Raw genomic sequence first — 13,347 nt, forward strand, 5'->3', positions numbered from 1 at the left:
GGCTTCGTGTGGGGCCCCGGCAGCAGCAGGCATGAAGAGGCCGGTCAGTCACGGTGGACAGGACCAGGGACGGAGCAGGAAGGAGAAAGTAAGGGCCCCTGGAGGCTTCTAGAGATATTCTGAAGGAGTGGATGGGGTCTGGTGAAGGAAGGACTGACGGCGTGAGAGCCGAGGGTCACTGGACAGGCTGTGGCTGGAGGAGCTGGGAAGATGGTACCGTGTACTGCGAAGGGCAGAGTGAGTTCTGGCTTCACTGAGGCTGTGCTGTCTCCTGGACCCCTCCCTGCTGCGAGAGGTGGAGGTGAGTGCAAGGTGTCCCTTGTCCTAGAGCAAGGGGAGAGGACTCAGCATCCTCTTGGTTCCGGCGGTGGCCGCGGGTTGCCCTCCATGTGCTCGGGAGGTTGCTGGCCATTCCCGGCCATGGTCCCTCCAGCCACAACCCCGTGAAGGTTTAGCACCTCTGCCCAGCTGCCCGGCACCCCCGGTGAGGCGGCCAGGGTCTAACCCCTTGCTCACAGATCCACAAAGGCCTTGGTTCTGACCATTTATTGGGGACATCTGCTAAGTACTGACGGAGGCAAGGAGGAAAGGTTGGAGGCTTCTTCTCCTTCCCCCATCCCTACAACCTTCAAGTCCCCAGATGCCCTGCTTTCTGGTGCATGTTGAAACCATCAGTGGCGACGGGGTCACTGGCTGATTCTGGGGAAGCAGAGGAGTAAGGAAGGCACCCAGGCACAGAACAGACCCAGAGAATGCAGATGTTAGGATGTGCTCAGGAAAATAGGTCCCAGGCTTCCAGAGTCTCCTGAGCTCCAGGAAGCAGCCACAGCCCTGCGGACGGATGAGGGTGAGCTCTCAGCTCGACACAGGCTGGCTCAGGCGCCTGGGCTTCTGGGGCTGGTTCGGGCCGATGTACTGGAGAGGCACATGGGTGGGGGCCGTGATCCGCTCGGTGCCAAGGTAGGGCTGGAGGGCAGGGGGCACGAGGACCGAGCCATCCTGGGGACAGAGCAGGCCACAGGTTGCTGCCACCGCCCCAGGCCTCCACCCTCTGCCTTCCCCAGCGCGATCCTTCCAGCCCTCACCTCTTGCTGATTGCTTTCCAGGAGGGCGATGAGGAGGCGGGGGACGGCGCAGGCCGTGGCGTTCACCTGGGAGAGAGGCATGCCTGCGTCCACCTGATGGCCTCCGCTGGCCCGGGAGAGGCTGAGGTGGCACGTCCCTAGGAGGGCGGAGGCTCTGGGGAGGGTAGGAGGGGGTGCGGGTGCTCACCGTGTGGGCGAACTGCAGCTCCCCGGCCTCCTTCTGGAACATGATGTGAAGCCGGCGGCTCTGGAAGTCCGTGCAGTTGGACGCGCTGGTGACCTGGGTGAGGGCACGGGGTGGCCTGAGGGGACCAGCTGGAAGTGGGGGGGTCCTGTACCCCCATCCCCGCTGCACCGGGGGCTCACCTCACCAAAGCGTCCACGGCCTGGCATCCAGGCCTCGATATCGAACTTGCGGTAGGCGGGAAGGCCCAGTTCCTGGGTGGGCATGTCCAGGACACTGTGGCGGAAGAGGAGGTCACGGTGAAGGTCAGCAGGTGAGAGGTGGAGGCACAAGGAGGCGGCGGGCGTGGGGGAAGAGAAGTGGATGGAGAGGAGGGCAGGGAGAAGGCAAGGGCCACTGGGATTGTAGCGGGTCCCCAGGCCAAAAGGCCACATCCCCGGGTCTCTCTGGAAGCCTGTGACGGCCGGGGTGGGGGTGGCGTGGGGCTGCCTGCAGGTCCTGCCTGAAAGGGAAGGGCTGTGCCCCCATCTCCACTCTGCCTGGGGTGCTGAGGAGCCGCATGGAGGGGCTGCAGGTGGGGCAGCACCTAGGAGGGGAGCCACGAGAGGGAAGGGGCCTGGGCCCCCACACTGGAGTGCCCCATGCTGCTCAGGCCTCTGGCCCCGTCCTGTGGTCCTACACAGGATTTTACAGACAGAAAGACCCTGTTCATATTCCTGACATGGGGAAAAGGGGCAAGGGGAGGGGTGAGGTGAGGCTGTTCATGATTAGGGAGCACCTAGCCAGTCCCTCCCTCCTCCCATGCCTCCACCCTGCCCCGCACCGGAAGTGCAGGCCCAGCTCCGTCAGGATCTCCATCTGCAGGGACAGGAACTCCTCCAGCAGCCGCGAGCTCTGCTCCAGCCCAGGGCCTGTCACCCCAAACATCTCCACCTGGGGCAGCGTAGCGGGCACAGGAGTCAGGAGGCCCAGGGTCCCTGGAGTGGCCCTCCTCCCTGGTCCTGGCCACACCGACCTTGACGAAGTGGTGTACTCGATACAGTCCCCGTGGCTCCTTCCCTGTGTCTGTCTCGGCCCGGTAGCAGGTACTAGAACAAACCATCCTGGGGGGGAGCAGGGGAGGTGGAGTCAGGGAGGGGAGAGGGAATGTCACGGGGGGTGGGGGACAAGATCTAAAGGAACTGAGTATCACCTGATGGGCAGGTCCCTGAAGGCCACGGAGTGGTCCATGAAGTAGCCTGGGAGGAAAGGGGAACATGACGGGTCAGCCAAAGGCAACCGCTCATCCACAGGAAACCTCTGTGAGAATGAGAAAAGGGGTCCCCTCTGGCGGACACAACCTCATGGCGGGGCACATGGCTGGATCCTCACTGCGCTGTTGTACAGTCAACAACCTACGTAACTGTGTATGTTGAGCCTGGGGTCACTGAGACATCCTCAGCAGACAGCTGTCACCCCTAGGGTGCTCCTTGGTGTCCCCCTATAATCCCTGTTGCTCTGAGGATGCTGCATATAACCTCACCCCTATTGTTGCCTCCCGGCAGGTGCTTACCAGCCAGTCCCACCTCTGCTGTCCCAGCCAGGCTGAGGTCTTCAAAGCGGGAGGGGTCAATGTTGTAAATCTGGGACGGGCTGGCATTTGGTGTCATCCCACAGCCTTCCTGGGGAAGAGGCCAAGCCACAGAGGTCAGAGGACAGAGGACCTCCAGCTCCATTTTGCAGTCACAACCACCCCTCCTCCCCAGGAAGCTTCTGGAATTGCCCTGTCCTCCCTGTTCTGGCCTGACATCCTCAACCCAGTCCCAGGGCAGCCTCTGCAGGGGAGATGGGCCCCAGAACAGGGCACACAGCTGAGCGTGGGGAGCACTCACAAACACAGCTCCTCGGAGAAGGTCTGGCACCGTCATGGGAGTGAAGCCCTGTGAAGAGGAAGGGGGTGGGGTGAGGGGCACGGCCAGGACCCCCACCCGAGCCCAAGCTCAGACTGGAAGAAGTGGCACTGCAGAGTGGGCCAATGGCTCCTGTCTGTCCTTCCAAAGCCCAGCCCATCTCCGAGGAAACTGAGGAAGGCCTGAGCGGTGGGCTTGGCGCTGGCTCCGGGACCCTGGTGTCCCTGTCACTGGGTCCTCTCTGCTGGGGCTTCACAGTTCAGTTCAGCTCAGTTCAGCCCACATAGGGTAGCGGGAGGTGTAATGAGAGCTTTCTGTGGCTCCCCAGTGCCCCTGGGAAATGTCCAAGTCCCTCACTGCCGCCCACACCCCATGCCTCCAGCCCCTGCCAACCCCTCCCGATTCAGCAACACCACATTTCCCCGACACTCCCTATATGCTACAGGCAGGCGGTGAGGTGGCGAAGACAGGCTCTAGGGCCAGCCCCAGGCAGCAGCCACGAGATCCTGGGCTAGTTATGCCCTTTCCAAGCCTTTCCATCTCTGAAGTGGGGGTAACAATGGCACCTACCTCCTACCTCTGCTCTAAGAATTAAATGTGTTAATTATATGTGTAAAGCTCTGTAAACAGCGACTAGAGCAGAGGTGACCCCCCTGCCCCACCTCCCCACCTTGAGCCTCTGCATCAGCTTCCACATCACCCCCTCCAGGCAGCCCTCCCATCCTGGCCCATACCCGCTGGATGAGCTTGTTGAGTGTGAAGTTGACTAGGCCGTGCTGCAGGAGGGCTCCAGCCCCTCGGAGGTAGTAGGAGCGGTGGCCGGATACGTGGGACAGGCGCCTGGAAGACAGATGGGCAGACAGGCGGGTGCGTGTGGGCTGGGGCTGGTAGGGGACGGGGGGAGTTCTTCTGCACCCCCAGGGCAGAGGCCAGCTGCCAGGCGGGGGACTGGGCATCAAACATTCATGCGAAGTGAGGCCCCGGACACAGTGTTAAGCCAGCTGCTGGGGTGGGGAGGGCGGGCGGGACTCACTTCTGACGGATGATGTCGAGTTTCTCCGCGATTTCCAGGTGGCCCCGGGGTTGGAAGGAGAAAGCTGAATCGGGATGAAAAGCAGTGGGGTAAGGGTTGCGGGGGGAGACATGGAAAAGGGACAGAGAGAGGATCAGAGAGACGGCAGGAACGAGCGGCAGAAAGACAGACAGGCAGGGAGAGAAAGGGAATGGGGTGGCAGCAGAGATGGGACTGGCAAAGGGCGAGAGAGATGGAAGAGAAACACAGGAAGCAGTGGTGGAAGAGGAGAGCGAGGGCAAAGGGAAGAAAACATTAGGAAGAAGCGAGGAAGAGGGAGGGGGGCAGAGAGCCAGAGCCAGATGGGAGTTGGGGAGAAGAATCCAAGGGAATCAGGGGCCAATGTGGGGCAGGGACAGACTGCCACGGACACAGAGACAGGATGGGAGACCAGAGGAGGGGCACACAGGACCTCTACAGGCCCCAGCTGCATCCCAGACCCGGGGGGGCCCCACCCTAGACTGGGGTCCCCAGGGCTGGTGGGGTGCCCCACCTGGCTTGTCTCCGACCACGTGGAGCACTCGGGCCTGACTCTCGTCCCCGACGGGCTGCAGAGACACAGCAGGAGTCACAGGGGAGGTGGTCTCAAGGGCCCCCGGGCCTCCTGAGCACCCAGCACAGTGCTCACCACGTCCGGGTGGGTCTGGTTGGGCAGCCTCAGCGCCCGCAGGAAGAAATCCTCCTCAAGCTGGGTCTCCTTGGGGTACAGGACCATGAGCAGCTTGCGGATCTCCCGGCCACGGGCCCGCAGGCTCTGATACTGGGGATCCTGTGGACAGGGACAGGTGGGGTTGGCCCAGGAAAGGGCAGGGGTCCCTCGAACCAGTCTGACCTTGAGCCTTGCTGGCAGAACCTCTGTGCAGGACACTCACTGTCCCTTTGGCCCGACATCCTGAATTTCCTTTTGGGAAATTCCCTCCCTTCACCTCACCACCATGTGGCCTGTCCAGAGGGTCATGACTCAGGCCTGGCCTTCCAGAACATTCCAAGGCCTTGGCCACAGTGACTGGCTCAAAGACAGGCACATGACCCAAGCCCCAGGACTATGGGTGTAGCTCTCAGGGGAGTGGTCCTCTTTGCGCCCCACCCTGGCTCCCCTTTCTCTAAGGGGAAAAGGCTGGTCTGGGAATGAGAGGGAAGCAGAGCCAAATACGGAGCCAGGACCCGGAGCCGGTCTTTCGTCTCGTGAATCAGCACATTCACTTGGATCAATAGTCCTGTGTGTTGTCTCCGGTCACATGGCAGGAATCAGGACTCACGCGGCCCCTGCCCACCCCCATCAGGCACAGGACATCACTCCTGTGTACTACCTGCTGCACTTGACCGTCGTCCTGGTTTACCTGGTTGAAGAGAGACAGAGAGGGTGATTAGGTTCCTGAAGTTGGGGCTGGGAAAGAGGGAAAAATGGAGGGGTGAAAGGTCAAACAGGGCCCAGGGGGGAGGTGGGGGGGTGGGGAAGGGGTTCTGAATTCCTTGCTTTGTGGGTGCCTGGCTGGACAGACCTTCCTCCACTCTGTGCCTCAGTTTCTCTCTCAGTAAAGCTAGGAGGAGGCAAGATAACAGACAGTAATCACACCTGCACCTTCCACTGAGAGCTACCTCACGCCTGTCTCCGCAGAGGGCTCCCACACCGTCCTGTTTCTCCACAATCTACTCTGTGAAGTGGGCCTCGCTGTGCTCCCCGTTTCGTAAATGACAAAACCGCGACTTGGACAGGTGAAGTCTGGGGACTTGTGACCTTCTACGATCCGGAGCAGCAGATGGGAAGCAAGCAGACCTGGGTCTGAATGTGGGGTGCCTCCCAGCTGCGTGTCCTTGGGCATATCCCGTCCCTTCTCCAAGCCTTGGTATTCCCATCTGGGAAATGGGCTCATAGGAGCTCCCCAGCAGGGCTGGCACATGGCTTCCCTGAGAAGATAGGTTAGCACTCGCTGAACATTAACTGTGGTCACTTTTGTCGTCTGCACTGGCTGCCCGCCTGGGATGCACATAGCCCGGGGCCTGGCATTTCCGTATTGGGGTCGTGGAGAGACGGAGCTAGTCTTGTGACTGGCCTTCGACTGGAGGGGTGGAAAGCAGCCTGCGGGCCTGGGTGCGAATCCTGCCTCCCCCACTTTCTGGCTGGTGCTGAGGCACATTTTTAACGTCCTGGGGCCCCGGTAAGTTGGGTTTGGACTGTCCCCGTCTCATGCATTGTGAGGGCTGCACCCAGAGGGTGCCTGGCCCACACTGACAGCTATGTAAATGTCTGCTGTTGACTTCATGGTCACCTTCCCGCCCCCTGCGGCAGGTGCTATCAGCTGTCTAACCCACGACTGTTTGCTCTCCCTCCTCCCTGCCCGCAGACACCTGACTCAGTTCCCCCTCCCTGGGCGGCCTGTGGTTCCGGGAATTCGGGCTGAGCCCGGAGGCTGCTTCTCCAGGAGCCCTACGCCCGCTGCAGTAATTCCGTCCCTCCTGCTGATGACGGGTGTGGGGGTGGGGGTGCCTGGGCCCAGAAGGCATGAGGGGACTCTGCTGGGGGCTTCAGGAAAGGTCTCTCTGCTCTGGAGAAAGGGCAGGCGAGCCCCAGAAGTCCTGTTTTCTGCCTCGGGCAGTCATGCAAAGAGATGCGGGTGGACTGTGAGAGGGGAAACAGGTCGAATCAACACGGTGAAGCTCCACCCACACAGGACCCCACGCTCACCAGAAGGGCCCGGACTGCCTCAGCCACGGCCCCCTTCTCCTCCTCCAGACTCCGGATCTGCTCCCGCAGCTGCCTCAGCTCCTGCCAGGTAGCAATCTGGGGGTGGACACAGGAGGGAAAGGTGTGAAGTGGCCACCGTCTCCTGTCCCTTCTCGCTGGAGCCTCAGCCTCTGGCCACCTGGACCCCAGCGGCCAGTCCCCCCTCTGTCCCTCCCGCACAAGAGCTCCCTAATGTGAAGCCCATGGCTTCACATTATGAAGAGGCATTTCCCAGCCTCCCTCACAGCTGCGTGTGCTCCTGTGTCCAAGTTCAACCAGTGGACAGGAGCAAAAGTGGCAGCGGGACTCTGGGTCATCTCCTTAGAGATAAGCCCCCATGTCGGACTTTCTGTCTCTCACTCCCCTTGGCCTGGACAACGGACTCTGAGGAGAGTCAAACTGGACAACATCCTCAGGGATGCAGAGCAAGAAGGTGAAGGGACCCAGGTGCTAAGGGGCAGGGACCCTGCCAGTGCTCACCTCGGAGTCCTGCAGAAGAGAGAGACAGCCACTGTCCTACGGGGCTGCTGCACCAAGCCTGTCCCCCAAAACGGCAGGCTCAGCTCTCCTTCATGGGGACCCCTACTGCTGTGTGGTCCCTCTGTGAGCCCACATTCCCTGGCAAACCCCCTCACCTCCCTGGCTGCAGTTCTCCCTTTGACCAAATGGCACAAACAATGCCATCCTCCCTCTAGGGGGCTGGAAACAGGAAGTGGAGGGCAGGCCACAAGGTGACTCTCCCTGGATGTCTCCTGGACACTTCATGCTCAGGAGTGACTCGAGGACAGGCATCCTCAGGCACAGCCCCACGAACTCCCATCCCGCACCCCAGAGCCCTGAGCCCCCTACTGGATGCTACCCGGACCCTTCTGCCCCAGGAACATCCCTCAGGTCTGTCCTCCTCCCATCCCCCAACTCCTGGCCCCATCCAGAGACTGTCCTCTCCTGCAAGGACCCCTGCCAGCCTCCCAGCCTGCAGGCTCTCCTCCTCCAGCCAGAGTTCTGACACAAACCCTTTCCCACCTGAGAGCACCCACAGCTCCCCAGGGCTCCTAGAACAATTCACATCCCTTGTTACTGCCCAGAAAGCCACATGCCATATTCCTCTTCACACTTCATGCCCTAAAGACGTGCTTTTCAAGCTTTGGGATGTGATCCATTAGCAGGTTATAAATAATTTAGGATCTTTAAACCAGCTCTTTAAAAGATGGGGATAGGGACACCTGGGTGGCTCAGTCCATTAAACGTCTGACTTTGGCTCAGGTCATGTTCTCAGGGTCCTGGGATCCAGCCCTATTCAGGCTCTGTGCTCATCGAGGAGTCTGCTTCTCCCTTCCCCTCTGCCCCTCCCCCAATTTGAGCTCTCTCTCTCTAACGAAGAAATATTTTTAAAAAATGTATAAAAGGCGGGGTGCCTGGGTCGCTGAATGGGTTAAAGCCTCTGCCTTCGGCTCAGGTCATGATCTCAGGGTCCTGGGCTCGAGCCCCACATTGGGCTCTCTGCTCCGCGGGGAGCCTGCTTCCTTCTCTCTCTCTCTCTGCCTGCCTCTCTGCCTACCTGTGATCTCTGTCAAATAAATAAAATCTTAGAAAAAAAAATATATAAAAGGCTATAGTAAACTATGCATAAAATTTGCCATTTTAACTATTTTAAAGTGTATAGTTCAGTGGCATTATGTATCTTTCCATGGTCGTGCAGCCTTCCCCACTGTCCATCACCAGAACTTTATCTTTCCAAACAGAAACTGCACACCCATTAAACAGTATCTTCCCGTTCCCAGACCCTGGCAACCACTCTTCTATTTTCTGTCTCTATGAATCTGACTACTCTAGGTACCTTGTATGAATGGAATCATACAGTTCTGTCTTTTTGTGATGTCACTTGGCATAAGGTCCTCAAGGTTCATTCATGTTGTAGGCTGTGTCACAATTTTCTTCCCTTTTCAAGGCTGAATTGTATCCCATCGTGTCTCACGAAGTAGATAAACATTTTGTTTATCTATTCACCCATCCACGGGCACTTGGGTTCCTTCCATCTTTTGGCTACTGTAAGTAACGCTGCTACGAATATGGGTATTCAAATATCTGTTCAAGTCCCTGCTTTCAATTCTTTGGGGGTACGTACCTGGCAGTGGGATGGCCTGATCATATGGTAATTCCATGTTTAATTTTTTGAGGAACCACCACCCTTCCTTTTTTTTCCTTTTAAAGATTTTACTTATTTATTTATTTGACAGAGAGCGAGCGAGAGAGGGAACACAAGCATGGGGAGTGGGAGAGGGAGAAGCGGGCCTCCCACTGAGCAGGGGCCCAACGTGGGGCTTGATTCCAGGACCCTGTGATCATGACTGAAGCCCAAGGCACACGCTTAAGGAGTGAGCCACCCAGGCGCCCAACCACCACCCTTCTTAATTTTTCTGAGCCTTAGTTTTTCCTCTGATGAAATGAGGGCACCCACCTCACACAGTGGTTGTGAAACTGAAATGAGGCATGTATGCACACAGTACTTAGAACAGACCATCCTCAGCACCCCAACAAGGTCTAGCAATATGGTGACTCTGGTTCTCGGTTCCTAGCATATTGTATTATATTATTTACCAACTTATTCTCAACACCTGGGACATAGTAGATGCTCCTTAAATAACCGTTGAGTAGAACCATTCATTCATTCGAGAACCCTATTTAACCGCCTGCTACTTGTCGGGCAGCGGCAGGACTCGATCTCTTACTCTCCAAAGCCAAACCCCTCCACCCTCGTCTGACTCACCTCCCTGTTCCCTAGTTTCTTCCCCCTCCCCCCATTTTCTTTTGTCGTCTTAAGCCTGGCATGAGGTTGGAGTAAGTTCCTAAGCGCAGAGCAGGTACTCAGCACGCTTTATGGAACGCATAATGGGTGTGTAGATAGTAGGGCCCTAGCACTCCGTGGATAACTGGCACACGTATGCGTGCCAAGCACAGGTTGGCTAAACTGGGGAAGGAACTAAAATTCCCGTAATACGTTCGCCCCCTGCTGGAGAGTATCTTGCAAGCCCAGTTGGGCTCCGCAGCCAATGGCCCACGCAAGCGCACTCACGATCGCCGGCAGGTCTTCTGGCCGTAGCTCCCCCTTGCGGAACTGCAGGGCGCGCGCAGCCTCTTCCGGGCATGCGCACAGCGACTCCATGTCCAGCTGAGGGAGCGCACTGTAGCCCTCGCGCGCGTGCTCGTACAGAAGGTTCCGGTCTCGTCTCTCCGTGGCAAAAGTTCTCCTTGGGTTATGGCTGCAGACGCAGCCTCTCCGGGGCCGAAGACCCCGACCAGCCACCAAAGACCCCAAACGCCGCGCCATGGACGCAGCCATCTTGGACGGGGGACAAGGAGTCACGCACCCTTCGTCCCGCCCACTCCGCGTTTAGACCAATTGCAAAGCAGCCGCGCCTCTCGTGCCTCAAACACAGTCTGACTAGAAAGATTGACCGAGATTGACTCTGTCTTTGACCAATCGTTTTTTGTGTCCCGCCCCTTCAGTGCACGAGAGTCAGAGCCAGCCAATCCCTGCCGCAGTGACCTCCGGAAGTGGCTTGAAGCCGGTTCAGCGTGTCTGCGGACCCTGCTAGGGTCGGTGAAGTTCATAGGAAATCCTCGGGTTCCCCGAATCTCCCTGGCCTTTTCCTCAGTTTCTTTTCTCCTCCTGTATGCCGGGGGTGGGGGAGGGAGGTTGCTAGGTGCCCGAGAGCCTACTCAGAGCGAAACTAAATTTACGGAGAGAATTTCTGTCCTCAGCGTGAAGGATTGTAGTCAGACTGTCAGAGGAAATTCCTTGGACTTAATCCGCAGGCTCTGAGGACGGGATGGGGAGAATTGGGGCCCTTCCCCGGCCCCCGCCATTTTGCCCTTTTCCTTCCTGATTCTCTCATCCCCTAACACAGGGACCCTTCAGGCGGCGGGATGTTCTGGTCCGGCCTTCTCCGTGGCCTCAACACGTCCCTAAATTATGGTAAGTTGGGGACTTGAGCTGCAGAGACGCCGCTGTACGAGGGTTATCCCCTCTGGGACTTGTGTGCCTCTGCCGCAGCCCTGGCGGGAATCGGGGTTTTAAGTTTGGGAGGCACGGATGCACGGTGGGTTTTAGCGGAGCTCGGGCTGCAAGGGCAAGAGGTGGGAAGTCGTTGCCTTGGGGGCGACTATGCATCGTCAGGTGGGTACCGGGAGTTTGGGTCAGTTTCTGATTTCTTCAGCAAATACTTAATAAATAATCTCCCGTGGGCGAGACATCCAAGCAAAGGGTTGATCTTAGTGTGCGCCAGGCAAGGAGAGGGATGCTTTATTTGTCCTTATGGGCTCTGCAGACATCACATGCTTCTCATGGCCAGGCCCTTTGCGAAGTATCTCAGTCACTCACTCTGCAGACTTTTATTAAGCACTTGCTGGTTGCCACTCACTAAGGATCCCGTGACAGGCTTGCACTCTGCCAGGGAATTCTGGGCTAGCGTCTCTCACCATAACCTCTTGTACACCATACTCAAGTGGGAGGTGTGACTCTGGTGCCTGTGACGTGGTGAGGACCCTGAGGCACTGAGGCAGTCTTGCTCAAGGGCATACCACTAGGAAGAGGCTTCTAGCAATGTCTCACCCCTTTGAGGATTCTGCTGTAACTTGACATGTAAGGTAACACAGAAATGGATAGTAGAGCCAGGACCCACCCTGGATAGGGAGGGAGTGTAAAGTTTGGATGTAAAAGGACGTCTGTGCTAGTGACAGGAAAGGGATGAACCTAGAGCCTTGAATTGGGAGCTCCAAGAGGGTATGTTCAGGGCCATCTCTGTCACCGTTGTGCCTCCATTATTGGGGCCAAGATGGTAGGTACTCGGTAAATGTTTGCTCAAGAGAAACCGGTTATGGTGGCATCTTCTTAACATCCTATCCATGAGCAAATCCTGTCAGTCTACCTTGGAAATATATTCCCTCCCTGAACTGTCCTTCTTATTCCACTGCAGCCACACTGGTCCCCTTTCTGTTGGTGTGTCTGGGGACACCAGCTGGAGCACGATGAGCGAGGGGGCAAGTAGGAAGAGGAGGTCAGGGAAGTGATGGGGGCAGAGCACCTGGGGCCTCATGGGCCACGGAAAGGACTTTGGCTGTTCCCTGAGTCAGACGGCACCGCAGGAGAGAGGGCTCTGAGCAGGGGAGGGGGGTACTGATCTGACCCCCGTGTCCACAGGGTCCTTCTGGCTGGATGTGGGGACCAGACTATAGGAGGGAGAAGGAGGGCTCAGTAGATGAGGTTGGACAGGACCAAAGGGATGCAGTGGAGGAGGGAGGAAAGGGTCCATAACAGTTTGGGGGACATCATCTGCTCATGGGGGTTAGAGGAGGGACACCTCCCCCGAACACCCCATTGGGTTGTTGTAGAGATGACGCGAGTTCACATAGGTACAGGGCATAGACCAGTCCATGATATGGTGTGAATCTGTTCGCTTTTATTATTGTTTGCAAACAGCACTAAAGTCAGTGCCTTCCTTGCAGAATAAAAGGAGCTAATTCACATTAAATGTTAAAAACAGAACCTGACACGTAGGTGTTATTACTCTTATTTGTGACTACCCCCAGACGGAAACAAGTACGTCCTGGGAAAGTGCTTGGAACTGTGCCTAGAACTCTTACCCATTTGCTGGGATAACAGCCTCTCCTCCCGGTTGTGTGTCTCCAGGCCTAGCTTTGGCCACCCGGCCCATGGCCACCCTGAACCAGATGCACCGCCGAGGGCTTCCCAAGAGGCCGCCTCCACCTCTAGGCCCCACGGCCGGCCGGCCGCAGCTGAAGGGAGTGGTGTTGCGCACGTTCATCCGAAAGCCCAAGAAACCCAACTCAGCCAACCGCAAGTGCTGCCGCGTGCGGCTCAGCACTGGCCGAGAGGCCGTGTGCTTCATCCCCGGGGAGGGCCACAGCCTGCAGGAGCACCATGTCGTGCTGGTGCAGGGCGGCCGCACCCAGGACCTGCCCGGCGTGAAGCTCACTGTTGTGCGTGGCAAGTACGACTGTGGCCATGTGCAGAAGAAGAAGTGACTGGCAGGGCCACAGCGGGCTGGGGTTCCCCCGGAACCAGAACCTTCCTCTCTGGGTGCCTGCAGTATACTTGGGAAGCTCTTCCAGCTCTGGAAGTACCTGGTCCTGGGTGCAAATCCTGCCTTGCCTCGTCCACCAGGAACACTGCTTGCCCACAGGGCTTCTGGGTGGAATTAGTAAAAGCCCCCCTCTGTCCACACCCTTGCCTTCTGTGTGTAGAGCGTGGGCTCGAAGGACCTCTTCTGCTGGGACAGGGCCCTGTATTGCCATCTGCTGGGAAGGGGTGGCAATAAACACACAGACCGCTCTGCTACTCCCCTGGTTGCGGTGTGACCCTTCCTGTATTT

The 13,347-nt window shown here is 57.9% G+C and overlaps 2 protein-coding genes across 4 annotated transcripts; one reads left to right on the plus strand and one right to left on the minus strand.

Annotated features, from left to right (window-relative positions):
• Positions 1 to 218: 218 nt before the first annotated feature.
• Positions 219 to 10,315, minus strand: SARS2 (seryl-tRNA synthetase 2, mitochondrial). Of its 3 annotated transcripts, XM_080827870.1 has the most exons (17): positions 10,029 to 10,315; positions 6,917 to 7,012; positions 5,541 to 5,570; positions 4,859 to 4,999; positions 4,724 to 4,778; positions 4,192 to 4,255; positions 3,893 to 3,998; positions 3,141 to 3,188; positions 2,822 to 2,930; positions 2,462 to 2,507; positions 2,285 to 2,372; positions 2,093 to 2,202; positions 1,457 to 1,545; positions 1,273 to 1,365; positions 1,086 to 1,151; positions 746 to 999; positions 219 to 324 (listed from the first exon to the last, which is right to left on the minus strand). In XM_080827870.1, the coding sequence occupies exons 1-16, from the start codon at positions 10,293 to 10,295 to the stop codon at positions 773 to 775; spliced, it is 1,635 nt and encodes a 544-aa protein (XP_080683996.1). In that variant the 5' UTR covers positions 10,296 to 10,315; the 3' UTR covers positions 219 to 324; positions 746 to 772. The 3 variants fall into 3 exon arrangements, with proteins under 3 accessions (XP_080683996.1, XP_080683997.1, XP_080683995.1); XM_080827871.1 differs by lacking the exon at positions 219 to 324 and having other exon boundaries at positions 530 to 999; positions 1,452 to 1,545; XM_080827869.1 differs by lacking the exon at positions 219 to 324 and having other exon boundaries at positions 534 to 999.
• A 185-nt stretch (positions 10,316 to 10,500) lies between these two features.
• On the plus strand, positions 10,501 to 13,313 carry MRPS12 (mitochondrial ribosomal protein S12). The gene is made up of 3 exons (XM_080829525.1): positions 10,501 to 10,552; positions 10,864 to 10,931; positions 12,645 to 13,313. The coding sequence occupies exons 2-3, from the start codon at positions 10,883 to 10,885 to the stop codon at positions 12,998 to 13,000; spliced, it is 405 nt and encodes a 134-aa protein (XP_080685651.1). The 5' UTR covers positions 10,501 to 10,552; positions 10,864 to 10,882; the 3' UTR covers positions 13,001 to 13,313.
• The last annotated feature ends 34 nt before the right edge of the window (positions 13,314 to 13,347 follow it).

This window comes from Martes martes (assembly GCF_963455335.1).
Source record: "Martes martes genome assembly, chromosome: 17".
Lineage (NCBI taxonomy): Eukaryota > Metazoa > Chordata > Mammalia > Carnivora > Mustelidae > Martes > Martes martes.